The sequence below is a fragment of the Hemicordylus capensis genome, chromosome 6 (assembly GCF_027244095.1).
Source record: "Hemicordylus capensis ecotype Gifberg chromosome 6, rHemCap1.1.pri, whole genome shotgun sequence".
NCBI lineage: Eukaryota > Metazoa > Chordata > Lepidosauria > Squamata > Cordylidae > Hemicordylus > Hemicordylus capensis.
The window spans coordinates 111,810,349-111,829,238 of record NC_069662.1 but is presented as its reverse complement, the minus strand read 5'-3'; the positions used below and the strand labels follow the sequence as shown (position 1 = coordinate 111,829,238).

General features: G+C 43.9%; 1 protein-coding gene across 1 annotated transcript in view; it reads left to right on the top strand.

Moving 5' to 3' along the window:
* KCNH8 (potassium voltage-gated channel subfamily H member 8) overlaps positions 1-18,890 on the top strand; it is a 320,221-nt gene that overhangs the window by 193,703 nt on the left and 107,628 nt on the right. Inside the window, exon 5 of the mRNA XM_053265403.1 lies at positions 8,790-9,030. Within this exon, the coding sequence (XP_053121378.1) occupies positions 8,790-9,030 (241 nt within the window). The remainder of the gene's footprint in view (positions 1-8,789; positions 9,031-18,890) is intronic.

Here is an 18,890-nt window from a genome sequence, read left to right as displayed (position 1 = left end):
GCGGACTGGCGGACCAGTTCCGCACATTCCTACTAAGAACAGTATAGAGGCAGGCTGAAACCCTGATATTTCACTTAGGCCTCAAATGAGTTCTACTGAGATCAATAGAATTTACATTTGTGTTATGACTGCAAGCCTCTTCATGTTTCTTTTCTTAGCAAAATTCTCAAAGCAGAGAATTCTCAAAGCAAAGGAGCGTGGTAGTGGATTACACTGTTGTGTGCACACAGTCTGCTTAGCTTATTCAGAATTCTGTGATCCAGAGAATTCTAACTAGAGCTGTGTAACATGCACCCCACCCCCTGGCATTTTCACTTGTCTCATTGAAAGCCCAGTTGGATTCTCACCTCATTGCTGAAATGCTTTACCTGAAAAGGAAGCTAAGTTTGATTCCCTTTAGGCAAAATCTAATGGCAGGCGCAGGTTGTATAGAACCTACATCGGAGCTTAAAGTTATTTTGGCTTAAAATGCAGGAGGTGGATCCTGAAGGTTTTCTGCACTTCCCCTGGTAAATGATTTTCTGGTTCACGTCATATGCTGCCTCCACTAAGTCTTTCATGATCCTGGTGACAGCTATGGTACTCCCCGGCATCTCCACAGCTCCCTGTCAACAGGCAGTAGGGATGTGCATGAACCTGTTCAGAGGCCCTTTTATGGGCCTCCAAACAGGTTTGAACACTGGCTCCCTCCGCTTTTCTCCCACCAGCGCTTCATTTGTAAACACCCCACATGCTCCCTCAGCACTTCCAGCCACTTCTGGGTATGCTGCCACCCTGACAGGGTCTTTACAAATAGAGCGACGGTGGGGAGGGGGGAGCAGAGGAAGGGGTACGTGCACTTTCCACCACCCTTAAAGTTGTCCCACCCCCACCTTCGAACCGGCCCATGCAGGTTCCATACACATCCCTAGCAGGCAGATTGAGAGGGGGAAGCATTGCCTTGACTCTGCCTGGCTTCAGAACTACATTATCATACCTGCCAACATGTCCCTATTTTCCTATTCACCTGAATGGGAAAATTGGTACACGTTGACAGGTATTCACTATGTGATGATAGCGTCTACATGCTACAATGCTGGGGAGTGCCATGGTCACTGGCAGTAAGTTTGCTTGCTATTTTGCTTCCCCTAAAAATCACCAAAATTATCTCCCAGCATTGCGGGGGGAGGGGGGCGCTGCCTTTTGGTCCAGCCCTAATAGAACTCCTGCTTTACCTCCCTGAGAAAATTAACTAATCTTATCAAAACATTTTTGGTTTTCCCTTTATGTTTCAAAAGAATTTAATTCACACTAGGCAAAATTGCAGTCCCAGCTGTATGTGAGATGACAGGGATGAGCCGTATGTGTATGTAGAGGGATGCATGCAATGGTCCACATGTGCATTATGTGAGTTACTACACAGTGGTTTTCAGATTCAGACTCTGAAAGGTTGCTTGCTGCAAACTAAAAGGTGATGTGCCCTGCTCTCCTCCCATTTATAACAAAAGCTGACAGTGCCAATGCACTACAAGGTATGTCCTGAGATCGCATCTCAAGTGCAGGTTCACTACTTATTTTATTGATTGCTGGACTTGAAGGTTTCCTGCTTTCCTTCACTTTAATATGTGTCTCTGTTAAGTCTGATCTGCATGCACAAGTTGTTTTGCCTATGGAAATCAGTCTTACCAGATTCATATTCTTTGAACCAGGGCAATAATGTTTAGGATTAGGGTTTTGTTTTGTATAGTTGCTCATTTTTCCTTTTGGTTTAAACAAAAATATATTTACAGTTATTCATTGTTTTCGGTCTCCTTTTAACTGACAGCAAGGTTCTGGGCAGAAACAAATCACCATTGTTGTAAATAAAACCTAGATACTCAGAAGGAGATTTCTCCCTGGATTTAAAGTGGATGTGCGTAGCTTGGTAGAACACATAAATTGATCTGCTTGTACTTTAATTGCAATCCGAGTCTAATCTAAGACTTTCATGATACCCATTTCTAAGTAACCACAGTTGACAAGCCGGGCTGAAAAGTACTCTTGCTGCTTCTTTTTTAAACAAGTAAGAACGAATCAGCCTACTTTCCTTTCACTGTCTCTACAACTGGACTAAATTTGGTTCAAATAGAGGTCCACAAGTTAGATCTCTTGCACCTCAAATGTTCATGCATCCACCATCTTGGACTGGAGTGGATGACATCATTATAAACAACACCACTGAGGTGTCCCTGTGTCACTCACTACAACTTGAGCCTCAGATGCTCACGCTTCTGCCATCTTGGATCGGGGTGGATGACATAATCACAAACTATACCATTGAGGTGTACCTATGTGTCTGTACAAATTTACCTGATTTGGTTCATATTTTTCCAGGCATTGCAAAGTTTATGTGGGAGGACACACGGACACATGGACACACACACAGAATGCTGGGTGATCTCATAAGCCTGCTGGAGAGTAGGCTAAAATTTAGTGTCTTTCAGCATCAGCCCTCTGGACTGATGTTACTAGAATATATGTTTTTAAAGGAGCATAATAAATTCTGTGAAGTTGATTGATTGATTCATTAAGTGCCATCAAGTCGGTGTTGACTCTTAGCAGCCACATAGATAGATTCTCTGAAGGATGATCTGTCTTCAACTTGGCCTTTAAGGTCTCTCAGTGGTGCATTCATTGCTGTTGTAATCGAATCCTTCCACTTTGCTGCTGGTCGTTCTCTCCTTCTCCGTCCTTCAAATTTTCCCAATATTATGGAATTCCCAAGGGATCTGGGTTTTCACATAATGTATCCAAAGTATGATTGTTTGAGCCTGGTCATTTGTACCTCGAGTGAAAATTCTGGATTGATTTCTTCTATGATCTTTTTGTTTGTTTTCCTGGCTGTCCATGGTATCCTTAAAAGTCTTCTCCAGCACCAAACTTCAAAAGTGTCAATAGTTTTTCTATATTGATTCTTCAAAGTCCACCTTTCACATCCATAGAGTGTCTTGGGGAAAACCATTGTCTGAACTATTCTAATTTTTGTAGATATATACATGACACGGCATACAAATATCCTTTCCAAGGCCTTCATTGCAACCCTACCAAGTGCTAGTCTGCGGCATATTTCTTGACTGTTGGATGGTTGATCCTAAATGGCAGAATCTATCCACCACTTCAATGTCTTCATTATCAATTCTGAGGCTGGTTGCTGTACCCGTTGTCATTAGTTTAGTCTTCTTTACATTTAATTGTAGTCCCATTTTTTCACTGTGCTCCTTGACTTTCATTACTAGAGCTTGCAGATCATCCACATTCTCAGCTATTAGAGTGGTGTCATCAGTGTAGTGCAGGTTATTGATGTTCCTTCCTCCAACTTTAAAACCACTCTCACCTTCTTCCAATCCAGCTTCTCTCAGTATATGTTCCGCATATAAATCGAATAAATAAGGGGAAAGTATACAGCCTTGTCTTACTCCTTTGCTGATCTGGAACCAGTCTGTTTCACCATGTTCTGTCTGAACTGTGGCTTCTTTTCCTGTGTATAGGTTTCTCATAAGAACAATGAGATGTTCTGGGATGCCCATTTTCCTAAGGATATTCCACAACTTGACATAGTCGACACAATTGAAGGCTTTTCTGTAGTTAATAAAGCACATATTAACCTCTTTTTGGTATTTTTTGGCTTTCTCACCTATCCAGCGTGCATCAGCAATGATGTCTCTTGTTCCTTGACCTTTTCTGAAACCGGCTTGAACATCTGGCATTTCCCTTTCCACTGAGAACTCTAATCTGTCTTGGATGATCCTGAGCATTATTTTGCTAGCATGTGAAATTAAGGATATTGTGCAATGGTTTGTGCAATCTGTTAAGTCTCCTTTCTTTGGTGTGGGTATGTAGACTGACCTCTTCCAATCTGTTGGCCACTGTGTTGTTCTCCAAATTTGCTTGCAAGTTTGGTTAGAGCCTTGACTGATTCTTCTTCTGTTGCCTGCCATATTTCTGTAGCTATTCCATCAATTCCTGTAGCCTTCCAGTTTGGTAATGACCAGAGTTCATTGATCTAACTTCATCTTCCCGTATTAGTGTTCTTGCAAGTAGGGAATATCTCTTCTAGAGTATCTTGGATGTTGACGCCCCTGCTGTACAGATTTTCAGTATACTCCTTCCATCTCGGTTTGATCTTCTCTGAATCAGTTACTGAGGCTATTCACATAAGCGAGCAAAACTAGGCTAAGGGAGCCCAGCCTGGTTTTGCTTGGTCATGTGAACAACTGGAATTGCACATGATCCCGGTGGCTATATGGCGGCAAACCCACCTATGTAGCCTCTAGTTCAAATGAGGCTACGGTAGCAAGCGCACCCTTACCCTCATTTTTTAAATCGTGTGTCTGCCGTGGCTGCTCGCAGCTATGGTGGGCACACTCAGGGGGCCCAGTAATGCACCATGCACTCACACAGTGCATTATTTGGGCTCCGGGAGGCAGGGTGCCGCATGGCAGTGCTTCCCTGAGCCCAACCCCTGGATGCCAGGTGAGCCGTGGGAGGACTACAGGAGAGCCGCCGTTCATCTGGACAGTCCATCCATCCACCCAGGGAAGGGTAAGCGATGGTCTGCAGGGAGCGTCTGGCAAACCCACTCTCCCCACATACCTCCTTTTTGCACTTCACACTGTTTGGCATCTGTTAACATACCAGTTCAAGATTGGAACCTCCTTCTGAGTTCAGAGATCTTCTGGAAAACTTTCCTTGTTTTTCTGTGTCTATTTCCATCCTCGTCACCTTAAGTGGCACAGTGGGGAAATGCTTGACCAACAAGAAGAAGGTTGCCAGTTCGAATCCCCACTAGTACTATATTGGGCAGCAGTGATATAGGAAGATGCTGAAAGGCATCAGCTCATACTGCGCAGGATGAGGCAATGGTAAACCCCTCCTGTATTCTACCAAAGAAAACCACAGGGCTCTGTGGGTGCCAGGAGATTAAATCGACTTGACGGCACACTTTACCTTTATTTCCATTCTCAAGGTATTTACAGATGTCATTGTAGTACTGCTCCTTGTCTCTTCTAGCAGCTTTCTGAAATTTGTGAAATTAGCTACTATGTTAATAGCATGCTGTGATGAACTAGTTATTATGTGGTTTAATTCCAGGTAAGTCTGTCTTTGCATTTCTAGCTCAAACCAACAGCTGTGTTTTGGCAATTGTGGCCCACAGTAATATGGGAAACCACTTGAGTCAAAATCCTTCATGGCATAATAAAAGGAACTGTAAGGTTGGGAAATAAATATGTTAATAAATAAAGAGATCTTTTTGGGGGAAAAGTTTGCATGTCTGAAAAGATGCAAACATCTGACTACTGATATATTTCAAAGTATAGCTTAGTGCTCTAGATGCAGAGCAACTCTTTTGAAGCAAACTGTCAACCTGTAATTAAAAACTCTTAGATAATTCTTAGATATGCTCAGTATTATTAGCTAAGGGATACATATGTTTTGGCTGATGTCCTGACAAAGGAATCATCATTGCTTCCAACAAAATTCTGGTGCTGCACAGGTACAGGCACAGCTGCTGCATTCTAGATTAATACAGCACATGCCTTCATGGTGGGCCATTTTCATAGACCTCACCTGCCCCCAGAAGTGCTTTATGAAACATGGAAGTATATCCCTGAGGACTGCACAATCCTCAGGGACCTATTTTTGGATCACAAGGAGCATTTTCAAGGGCAGGGGAGATTGGTGAAAATGCAAACAACAACAACCAAAAAATCCCACAAACAGTGGAGTCTGCAGCACAGCAGCTCTGGTGCTTTGTGAGAAACACTGGTGCTTCCTTAATCAAGATGTCAGCCAGTATTAGTCAATTATTCTAAAATCACTTGCATCAGAGTGGGCAATCTTGGCCCTCCAGTTGTTGTTGAACTACAACTCCCATCATCCCCAGTCAGAATCTATGATGGATGGGAATGATGGGAGTTTTAGTTCAACAACAGCTGGAGGGCCAAGACTGGCCACCCCTGACATAGATATTCTGAAAAAACTTAGATTTGGTAATGGTAGTTATTAGGGATGTGCAAAAAATTTCGGGCACAGAACGATCTGTGCCCGAAACAAACAATTTTGGGTGATTCGGGGCTGAACCGAATCACCCCTGATGTCCCCCGATATTTTTTGGGCACGAGCCGAATCACCCGAATTTCGGGCATGAAAAATTTGGGTGATTCGGTTCACGGTTGATTTTTGGCGAATTTTTAAAGTTTCCGTGACTTTGGGGCAGTTCGGGGGCATATCATGGGATCTGGGCAAAAGGAGTGGGGTGGGGTGGTAGTGCCTAATGGGTGCAGGCTACAACCCCAATTTCAGGGGGATTGGGCAAAGGGCTGATTTTTGGTAAATTTCTGAAAATTTCATGTCTTTGGGGCAGATTGGGGCATATTGGGGCAGAAAGTGGGGCCTGGGGCAGAATAGTGGGGTGGAGTGGTAGTGCCTAATGGGCGGAGGCTACCACCCCAATTTCAGGGGGATTGGGCAGAGGGCTGATTTTTTGAGAATTTTTGAAGTTTGGGTGTCTTTGGGGCAGATTGGGGGCAGAAAGTGGATCTGCCCCAAAGGAGTGGGGTGGGCTGGTAGATAGTGCCTAATGGGTGGAGGCTACCACCCATCCCCAATTTAAGAGTGATTGGGCAGAGGGGTGAATTATGGTGAATTTATTTGTATGAGGTTTGTCTTCATAAGGTGAAGTGTGCTAAATTGATTACTTCCTCATATTATTCATGGTAAAGGAAAGTGTGAAAAAGTGAAAGTGGGGTCATGAGAGTTGTTTAATTGAAAAAAATCTCATTTGCTATGATAGAATGAGAATTCACACCTCAGAAGTTTTTTCTGAGGTGTGAATTCTCATTCTATCATAGCAAATGAGATTTTTTTTCAATTAAACAACTCTCATGACCACACTTTCACTTTTTCACACTTTCCTTTACCATGAATAATATGAGGAAGTAATCAATTTAGCACACTTCACCTTATGAAGACAAACCTCATACAAATAAATTCACCATAATTCACCCCTCTGCCCAATCACTCTTAAATTGGGGATGGGTGGTAGCCTCCACCCATTAGGCACTATCTACCAGCCCACCCCACTCCTTTGGGGCAGATCCACTTTCTGCCCCCAATCTGCCCCAAAGACACCCAAACTTCAAAAATTCTCAAAAAATCAGCCCTCTGCCCAATCCCCCTGAAATTGGGGTGGTAGCCTCCACCCATTAGGCACTACCACCCCACCCCACTATTTTGGGGCAGATCCACTTTCTGCCCCCAAACTGCCCCAAAGTCACTAGAACTTTAAAAATTCACCAAAAATCAGGATTTTGCCCAATCCCCCTGAAATTGGGGTGGTAGACTCTACCCATTGGGAACTACCACCCCACCCCAAAATTTTGCCCCTGGGCCCCTTTTTACCCCCCGAATCGATTCAGATTCGGATTCAGATTAAATCCAAATCCGAACCGAATCAAGGGTGATTCGGGTGACCCAGATTCGGGCACAAAACAGAACAGGGGTGATTCGGTTCGGGTCCGAGCCGAATCACCTGAAATCCCGAATTGCACACCCCTAGTAGTTATGTATTGGTTGTTAATTGGTACCTACAGATTGGTAGTTAATTATTCATAACTAACCCACATACAACTTATGACAAAACAGCACTTATAAGATACAGGATACAATCCAACCAAATCATGATTTAAAAGCATTTTTAGGTGCTATTGATTTATAGAAATTGTTGATCTGCTTGATATTCTGAAGATATTGAAGACTGACCAGAGCTATTGAAGATGCATCTCTCAAGCTAAAGTGAAGTCTGAGCATGAGGAATGTTGGGATATAGGGTGGCATGTTAAGGTTCCCTTTCTCTATAGGAAGGGCTATCTTCAAGCAAGGAATTTTCTTCTGGAGGAAAAATTTTCCCCCTCACAGAGAGGTATGTTGTACTAGGCGATGTTGAACTCTGAACTAATGAATTTTCATTACACTGAGGTGAACTGCCATATAAAATAAAGGCAGTATGTATTTGAAATAACAAGAAGATATGGAATCATGTGCTCAACCCTTGTATTCAAAATGAGGAGATGTAAAACTGCTTAGCTTTGGCTGCATTTTATCCAGAATTGATGAATTGTGGAAGTTGTTCCTTTTGAAAACAAAATTATTGAAGTTATAACTTTAAAAAAAAGAAAAAGAGGAGGATTCAAGTGTTTTACTTCTGGAACCTAGTATTATATTTTAGGACTTAGAGAGGGCAAGCAAGCTTAGCATTATTAAATGATCTGCCTGTTCAAAAGGTCAACAATGGTTCTATAATGAATGCTTTGGAAATGGATGTAGCTAAATGAAAAATGCCAGCTTTAAAAGTAGAGCTCGGAAGTCTTTATTTTTTATTTATTGTTAATTTTATATACCGCCTTTCATTAAAACAATCCCAAGTCAAAGTATACCATTTTCCACAGGATTTAGATGATAATAACCACTCTGTTGAGCACTTGTGGCCTCTTGAGTCAATTAGTATGGAGGATTTTCACTTTCCTTTTCTGGCAAAAGTGGTTCCCTTCTACTGCCCTGAGGGGGGAAAAATAACACTGCAGTACTACACGTTAGTGCAAAGGATGGTTATGCTAATGCCTGAAAGGAGGATTAAAGGAACACTATCAGGTCTAATTTATCCAAAGTAAGCTTTGGGGGGGTGGGAGAAGCTTTTACAAACTATAAGGGACCTATTATTAAACAAGAACCAACATATTTCACCTTGATGTCTTTCTCTCTTTCTCTTTCAGAATGTTTTTGTAGATAAACCAGCATTTCCAGAATATAAAGTTTCAGATGCAAAAAAGTCCAAATTCATACTTTTGCATTTTAGCACTTTTAAAGCTGGCTGGGACTGGCTTATTTTATTAGCAACGTTTTATGTTGCTGTGACTGTACCTTACAATGTTTGCTTTATTGGCAATGATGAACTGTCTACAACTCGAAGCACAACTGTCAGTGACATTGCAGTGGAAATTCTTTTTATCATTGGTAAGACATCCTTCATTACTGTCTGACTTGTTCATTTGCTTGCTTGGCAAATAAATATGAGCTTACAGGTGAAAGGAAATAATGCTAGAAGTTGTGCTTTAGTCAAATATTTGGACTTAGTTTTCTAGCCTGGATGGCTATACCGCTAAGCAGTGTGAAGCAATCTACCCCAGACAATGCTTTTGGGGGTGCCTCTAAAGGGAAACAAATAGTCAATGACCCTGAGTTTATTAAGAATAACAAATCATTGCTTCACTTGCCAAAATATCATGGACTGTCTCTGTTGCTGTAGATTACTCACCCTGTCCTTACAATATTCCTGACAGATGCCTCTCCAATTGTCACTCATCACTGACTGACCATTCATTTAAGACAATATGCTTGCACTATAAAGCATTCAGTTGTTTTTTATTTGAGCCAGAACTTGCATAAAGATTTGGTCTATGAAACTATTGCACATGAAGAAAACCTTTCAAGTGGCACAAGTATTTTATACATGTGGCTATCATCCTTCAGTAAGTATTTCTGAGCTTGCACATGTAAAAGAAGGAAATAAAATCAGAAAACTACACAGTAAATGAACTGATGTGCAAACTGGTTGGCATCCAGACTAGCATTGTGCTGGTGCAACAGTATCTGAAAACCAGACTAATGCTGCAAGAGAGGAGGAGTGATTTTTGATGTTCTCCTCTTCTCTCTGAAGCCCACTGTGCCTCCTGAAAATATGTCCCTGAGGGCTGCATGATCCTCAGGGAAATCATTTTGGGAGGCACAGTGGACTTTATTGGGAAGGGGAGATAGTCAAAAATTGCCCTTCCTCTCTCATACAATGGTGCAGTGTTAGTTTGGATGTAATATCCAGTTCAGTGCTCATCTGGTTGCTGGCTAATGTGGACTTTCAAGAAACTGTGACTGTCAAAAATAATAATATTAAGAAGTTGTTCAAATAATGCAAAAATAGGTAATCTACATTCAATGTTTTTCAAACAAGGCACAGAGGCTATTTTCATGATGGGGGAAACCAGCTAAAGAAGCCCAGCCCAGTTTTTCCTCATTGTGAGAACCAGCAGGCTCGTGGGCAAGCCCGGTGGTTCTCTGGTGGCTAGCCCCGCAAAGTAGCCCTCCCCTTAGCCCAGGGTTTTCTGATCGTGTGCCACCACTGCGCAGTTCCGTGCCATGGCAACACACGAGGAGACCCCTACCAGGAGACTGCAAACAGCCTCCCAGGTTCAGAGGTCTCTCCAGAATGCCCTACGTGCTCGTGCAGGGCATCCTGGAAGTCCTGGGGGTCACGCGGTCCCTGATCCCAGCTGCCCCTGTCAGCTCCATGACGGAGTTGGTAGTTGTGTAGGTGGCCGATCCAGCTGCCCAGCTATGAGCGGCTGCTCATCTGCAGAGAGAGCGGGCTAAGCTTGCTCTCCCTGCAGAACCCCCTCCAGGGCTTCACACCTATTCACTCGTGTGAAGTGCCTCATGATCTTCAATAGTAGATGGTACTTTACATATATTTTTCTGACTGTTGATTGAATAACAACCACCTTAAACAACAAAATATCTTCTAAGAATGAATTTGAGACTGGACAATGTCATGCCTTTGGAGAAGAATGATGCTTGGCTGGTGACTTTGGTAACTTTTGGGAGTTTTCATTGTCAGTTATGGTTGTATTTTGGTTACCTTTTATGATGTTTTTAATTGTTTTATTGCATTTTATTATTCATTCTGTTGTTCTTGGCTGTGATTCTCCTTTGATTATCTTTGGTGAGAAAGGCTGGATATCAATCTTTCAAAATATTTTTTTAAAATACAAAATTGTGACTATCATAATGAAACTAGCTGGGTGACTCTGGGCCAGTCATTTCTCTCTCAGCCTAACTTACTTCACAGGGTTGTTGTGAAAGAGAAACTCAAGTATGTAGTACACCGCTCTGGGCTCCTTGGAGGAAGAGTGGGATATAAATGTAAAAATTAATAATAATAATAATACCTCACCCCCCCATGTGCTTCAATATGGTTGGTTGGTTCTGACTGTCAGCATATGAGTTACAAGGGGGCGTTGCCTATACTCTGAGTGGCCACCATCTTAAACCAACATGGCAGATCAGGGGTGGGGGGAGTGTATCGTGGTGCCTGCTTACTGATGTGCTGTGATTTTGGTTCCATCTGTGCACTCAAGAGTTATTAGAGAGGGATGTATGGACCCACACACAGACACATACAGGCATGGTGAGTTCATAAGCCTTCACCAGGTAGGCTAAAAATGTTCTACAAAAACAATACAGATAAAAATAAATAAATATCACAGAATTAGCACATGAGTAAGCAGGCAGTAGAGACACAGCTATGAAGTATGTAGTTAGCCTACCTTTTAAACAGATATCTTTTCTTTGCTGTATATAAGTCCTGTATATAAGCTCTGGGCATTCACTGAACTGATTACAGAGTTTTGAGAGGTACAGCCTTCTGTTGTTTGTATGGATCAGTCAGAGTGGGTATACAATAAAATAAATTAAATTGCACCAAATCTAGGGGAGGCATGTGTGTATTAAAACTAGTTAGAAGCCACTATTCTCTACTGAAATTCAAATGCCTCCATTTTTGCACTGAGGAAGATGATATGTGAGATGGTTGAGTTCTATACCTCTGCTCCCAACTCCACTGTAATTGTTTGTGGTGGTGGGGTGGGGATTCCAATAAAGTGGTAATTCATACAAGCACTGTAGTGAATCTGGGGACCATGTATCAGCACTAGTTGTAAGTATCCAAGAGCTTTTCGTATGTGCAGTTTTAGCTATTTACATAAACTGAGATGCAATGACAGCTAGCAAAACAAATCAAACAGGACTAATTTTAGCTCCGGGATGACATGCTGATATACGATGTGACGGATGCTGATGCAAAGCCAAATTAGAATAGAATAAATAGTAGAAACTTAGGTTAGAACTGATGGAGAATTGTACAGATTCACAAATCAAGCACTTCTTTGGAAATATGATTATACTGGCACAGTGGTGCCAGTATAGTTACGTTGGAAAGTGTTTTCAACTTTCCACCACTATAAGTCCTGAACATTCTATTGCTTATAAAACCAATATTATTTGTCTTATCTGCCTGGCCATTGGCACACGTTTGCTAGGTGACAAGATACAACTCCCCTGTAAATCTGGATCTGTTGGAAAATGTCTTAGGGAGAGCAGTGTAAGGTTTTTCTCTTTTTTTTAACAGGGGCTTAAAAGATTGGTGACATTTCTTTGGCAGAGGAAGTGCTTTTTAAATAATGTTGTAGTCCATTTGCATAGTTTCAGCCTCTAGACTGCATGCCAGAAAAGTCCCTTTTGTATATCCCCCTGGGAATTGTAAAATTGATTATTTTACTGTTGATCCTCAAAGTTTGGTTTTAAGTTGGGTTAAAAATCCAGAAAAATGGATTTTTAGTGCTAACAGATGGGGTTATAGTGCCAACAGCACTGCCCATAATAACATAGCAGCTGGCTCACTGCCCCAACCCTGCTCCTGCTGCTCCCACCTGCTGCTGAGTTATGCTGCCCCGACCCTGCTGCCTGCTGCTGTGCTCCCACCCACCTGCTGCACGCCCCGGAAAGCCGGCGTTCCTTGCCAGCTTCTCCAGCCTCTGCCCCAAGCACATGTGTGGAGGCCATCTAAGACCTGGGCGTGGTGCAGCCGGCAGGAAACACTGGCTGGTCAGGTACTGGGGCACTGGTTGGCCATGTGACTGTGTGTTTCTGTGTGAGTGCGTGCCTGTGTGTGTGTCTATGTCACTTGTGTACATCCTTTACACTATTTTTCTGATAACACCTTCCCGAAGGTAATTAAACCAAGCAGGAGAATTGTGAGGTTTATAGGGAATTTCTGGGAAGATAATCTGTAGTTTTGGACATGTTTGTTAAAGCATTTGTTATTTTTAATTATCATTGGTGTGTGTGTGTGTGTTGTTGTTGTTGTTGTATTTAAGAAAAATGGAAAAAAATGAAGTACATATTTAAAGTGAACACAAATTACCCACTTCTTGTTGTGTCCTTATTCACTGCTGAATAATCATGAAGTGAGATCAGACTGTCACTATTACTGAATCTACTAATTTCATTAACTTGTGTTTTTTCAGGCAGGGGGTGCTATATAAACTCTAAAGACTTTGTACAGTCTGGTATATGATGGTGGCTTTAGAAATGTTACCCCACTCACCTATGCTTTGCCTTGATCAGAGATGCATCAGTCAGAAATTCATCAGGGCATCTCTAGGAAGTGATTAGGGAAACTGTACCTGTTAAATGTCTGCCTGGATCTCTCCCTCCCTAGACCAATGTCCAGCTGAAAGGCCAAGGCAAAGTGTGGATGAACTGAGCCTCATTTCTAAAGCCATCATCACATACAGGCTGTATATTTTCATATTTACAGCTTATATGGCAAGGACGTTAAGATAGGCACCTAAACTTGCAAGTTCCATTCTTTTTAAGAAACAAGTGAAAATGTAAAGCAGCTAGGGATGTGCAGACTGGTCCAGCGGTCTGGCAGCCCAGCGGTCCAGTTTGGGGGTTCGGGGTCGAACCAAACCACCACCACCCAGTTCCATCGGATCGGAACTGGACCGCCAGGTCCGGTCCGGCTAGTCCATGAATTTTGGAGGTTTTTTTTTTTTTTTTAAGTAGATAATAAGCCTCGCAGAGGGCATTTGCACATGCAAGGCGGCCGCCAAAATGGCAGCCACGTGCTCATACGGAGGCCCGAAAGGGCCGAAAATGCTCAGTTACCCGGCCGCGGTGGGCCACGGTGGTGATGAGGAAAGCTGGCGGGGGAGAGGGAACCCATGGGGACACACACACACCCCCGCCGCAGCTTCAGCAAGCCTCCCAAAGGGGCTAAAGGTACTTATTATCTACTTAAATTTTTAAAAATTGCAGACCAGTCCGGGACCGGACCAGGGGGGGTTCGATGGGGGGCTGGACCAAACTGGCCCGGTTCCGTCAGAGGTCGGTCTGGCCTTGAACTGAACTGGGCCAGACGGTTCCATGCACACCCCTAAAAGCAGCTTAACTCTAATTTTAAACTGAAGGTTTTTTGAATTACTGAATATGGTTTAGCATCATGCAGTATTTTGAATAGGTACCAGTCTGTTTGTAGTATAATTAAGTTTACTTAAACCTGGTCCAAATAGGCCAGGGCTGCTCGACTTCGGCCCTTCTGCAGATGTTGGCCTACAACTCCCATAATCCTTGGCTATTGGCCACTGTCGCTGGGAATTATGGGAGTTGTAGTCCAAAAACAGCTGGAGGGCCTAAGTTGAGCAGGCGAGAAATAGGCAGTACAAGGAGATGGAAGGTCCTGAAGTTGTACAGAGAACACTATCAGGGCTCAGGGCTATGCTCATCTGGGGCACAGCAGGAATGGAGATGAGCTGCAGCAGTCACTGGACAACAGGGCTGTCAGGAGCACCACCACCCCCAGCAATATTTGGGGGAATGTGCCAGCAGGCGACACAAACAGAGAGAGATTAGACACAGAAAAGGAGGACCTGTGGAGCAGGGGGTGCCCTCTCGTGAGACTGCAGGCAGTGCCCAGGGCTATTTAAAGGAAATAATGACAGTGCCAAGCAGGAGAGCAAGGCTGCTGGGGTGACAGCCAGGATTCCTAGAGAGGAGCCCAGCTGGAGGAGCATGGCATGGGCAGAAGAGGACCAATGCGATTCTGAAACTCTCTTCCTGCAACCTGAGGTACAGCAGGTGTAGGCAAGTGATATGGGGTAGGGGGAAGCCAGCTGCAAAGTCCCAAGAAAATGCCACAATGGCATTTTTGAACGTTTTCTTATAAATCTCCTTTCAAGTAGAAACTATCAGAGCCCAAAGAAGGCCTTTCTCTCTGATATGCTAATCTTGTTTTAAATGCAGAGAGGATATTATTAGCGGGGGTGGGGGGATTCAAAGCTGGCATTGTTGCTTACAGTTTGAAGTGGTATGGTCCAGAATTCTACCACTTGGTTCCAAACATGCCTCAGGTTACACATTGACAGCTGTTCCATTCATTATCTTGACAATAAGGCGCCATGAGAATAGATTCTTTGCACTTGCAGAGGCCACCATAACGGACAGTCACATGCTGCTGGAGTGCCTCTTTCCATCCTTTCTTGTCCCCAGCTTCTCAACACAGAGAGAGTCAGTGCCAGCACTACCACCTCATCATCATTTCAACAGCCTTACGTTTTGTTGTTAGATTCAGAGGCGAAGGAAGTCACTGCCCTTTCCTACTTTCCCCCTTCCAAGCTGCAGGAAAGAGCATCCTCATTCCTGGAGTCTAGCAAGAAAGAAAGAAATCACAATAAGAATTGGGAGTGGAAAGGAGAAGAAGGGCTTTTCTCCATGTGCATTACAACTGGGGCAAAGAAAGATGGCAGGAACTTCTCCATCAGCAACTGCCTTTATTGGCTCTCAGGCACGCAGAAAGCCTATTCCCACAATCACTAGAAAGTGGGCTAACGGAGCCTAGCCCACTTTCTAATGATCGGCGGGAGCATCTGGCTCACGGGTGAGTCTGGTGGTTCTACAGCAGCTAGCCCACCTAATTCTCCCTCCCCTTAAAAGAGGTTAATAGAACGAGCACTCCATTAACCTTGTTTTCATGATCGTGTGCCACCGCAGCACATGGCGACACATGAGTAGACCCCCGACTGGGAGGCAGCAACAACCCTCCTAGCCTCAGGGGTCCCGCACTTGTGAGGGGCATCCCGGAACTTCTGGGGGGGCCCTGATCCTCGCAGCCCCCACCAGCTCCATGATGGAGCTGGTAATCATGTGGGTGGCCATTCTGTTCACTCAGGGCTTCACGACTGATCGTCTGCAGGGAGAGCGTGCTAAGCTTGCTCTCCCCGCCAAACCCTCCCAGGCTCTACACACCACTCGTGTGTAGAGCCTCAGAGGCTCCTATTGCTCTGCTGCCTCATTAATGTTCCAGTCCTAAGCACATTTACTTGTAATCAAGTCTCACAGAAAACTCACTTCCAAGTCAGTACACACAGCTTTGATCTGTAGGAGGCTGATGCACCAGCAAGCAGAGGAGTTAAAATAATCAATCCCTGACTGAGATATGTAGGCCCACTCCTGCTTGCTTCTTCCTGACAGAGAGGCAATTTAGCATTTCCCCTCATTCATTCATTCATTCATTCATTCGGCCATGCACAGCTTTTATGACACAGAGTTGCAATGGGAACCATGTGGAGAGCTGTTCCTCCTTATGACAAAAACATATTTTAGGAGCGAAAGGAACTGAGTATATTTGATGTTGACTTTTTGGCCTTTCTAGCTGTGGAACTGTTTGGCCTGTCTAGCTGTGGTATTGTTGCATCTCCTACCCTTCAAACAGGTATTGCATACACTTTAGAAGTGAAGCCTTGAATCACCACTATTCACCACCTGTATGTGTGCCAAGCTACTCTGTGGTGAAGGTCTGAGGTCTCAGTGTAAGCATATTATGTTTACATTGGTGAAGTAGTACCTTGGTTACTATGGCAAAGTAGTAAAGCTTAGGGTCAGGATAGAGGAAGGTGGTCTGAAGGCATACACAGACAAGATTTTTAAATCACCTCAGTATCTGCAACAGCCTGATATTGACAGATGCCAATATTTTAATCTTGTTATCTTGATAAGATTAATATTTTAATCTTGGTTATAATTCTGGAGCTTTTTTGCTTCACCTCTTCAGCATGTTTGGCTGATGAATTCCCCCTCCCATGATAGTCTTACCAAATATTCAATGGGTTGGACCAAAGGGTGGTATGAAAAAGCAGAAGAAGCAAGGGGGTGGTTTAATGATGCTTCTATGAATGATGTTTCTAAAACTTCCTATTCATATCCATCCAGTGGCAGCTTAATGAGTATTTCAGTACCGGCGGCTGAGCATGAGGTGGGACCTGTCACCTTTTTCAGAAGGTGTTATGAGATGACAGAGGTTGTGTTTGGCTATTCTCAGCATTGTGCAAGCATGTTGAGTGGCCAGCATCCAGCATGAGTACGTATTGTGAACCACACTGGTGCTGCTAGCCTTTCAGCAGCTCTGTGCCTTCAGACACAGTGATAGGTTAGCAACCCCATGCCTCCTCATAAAGCCTTCTGCGGCCAGGTCCCCCACCTTCTGCAGTGGTAGTGAGCACTGTAAGATAGGGGTGTGCAAATAGGTTCAAATCCAAACCAGTTCGATATCAAACCAGTTTGGTTTGAAGGTTTGGGTTTGAGCCAAACCACCCCTGGTTCGGAATGACCCCGGACCAAACACCCGCTCCCCAGTTTGGGGGTTTGTCTAGCCTTTTTTTCTAAAAAAAATATATCCCTTTTTAACCTGCCCCCTCCGGGGGGCCTCTCTGAGGTGGCAGGGGGTCCGCAGAGGTTCCCCCTCCCCCCGCCAGCCTTCCTCTTTGTAAAAACTGCCCAATTCCGGCATCTTTGGCCCTTTCCGGGCCTACTACCTGATGTAGCGGCCATTTTTGAGGCCACCACACTTGTGCAGTGGGGCCCTGCATGGCCGGGTCATTACCCAGGCCATGCAGGATCCCACTGCACAGGTGTGGCGACATCCAAAATGGCCATCGTTCCAGGGAATAGGTCCGGAAGGGGCCGAAGATGCCCAAACCGGGTGACTTTTACAAAACGCAAGGCCAGTGGGGAAAGGGGGCACCTCCATAGACCCACCACCACCACCTCAGACAAGCCCCCTGGAGGAGGTAAGTTAAAAAAGGAAAAGGAAAGGAAATTTTTAATGTTTGGATGTACCCCCTCCCGAACCGAACTGAAGGGGGGGTTCGAAGGGGGGGCAAAACCAAACTGGACTGCTCCAGTTGAGATCCGGTTCAAACTCAAACCAAACTGGGCCAGGTGGTTTTGTGCACACCCCTTAGGGGATGGGGTCGCTCTGGGAAGAGCACTTGCATGCTTGCATGCAGACGGGTCCAGGTTCCCTCTCTGGCATTTCCAAGATAGGGCTGACAGAGATTCCTGCCTGCAGCCTTGGAGAAGCTGCTGCCAGTCTGTGCAGACAATACTGAGCTAGATGGACCAATGGTCTGACTCAGTATAAGGCAGCTTCCTATGTTCCTATGAACTGGTGCCTCCAATTTACTACATTTCAAACTGCCACTGACTGGATGCTGATCGGAAATTTTCCAAAGCAAAGCTATGTGAGTTTGCAAAAGAGATATTTAAAAACATAAATACAGGAAGCATAGCAACAAAGCTATTCTTTTGTACTAAAATGATCTCAATGTATCTTGGATGGTTTTTACATTAGAAATTTGAAGGATGGAAACCAATGTAGCACACAAGACTTCTGATTATTTTCTTGGGTCTGCTGTCATGTTTTCCATTACTGGAACAGGCCAAAACCTATTTATCCATTCTTTCTCAGCACAGGTGTGTTTGGTTCCCCCCATTTGCGTGCAATAAAATGAATGGCCACAGTGGACCTGATTGGAACCTTGAGATCCACACTCAGAAGTTAGGCTTTAAATGCTGTAATTTTATTTCCGAAGTAACTGGAAGAATATAGATTAATTAAGAACTTGATGTGAAAATGATTAGCATTATTTTCCTGTGGAAAGTCTACTAGAAATCTGTCAAATGTTGCACCACATAATGAGAGACAAAACAATACAAATGGCAATGAGACCAATTAAATATGTCTGTGACTTTTTAGAAGGCCAGGAAGTAAAGCCTAATTAATCTTGTGTGAATGTGAATTTTGTTGAATAATGACTCTTCAATAGCATCAAGGGGGGGAAATGTAAAAGAGAAAGCCATCAGTAAAGAAAAGTTTAAAAATTGCCAGAACTGCCTTATTTGTGGTGGTGGGGAGAGGGAGGGAA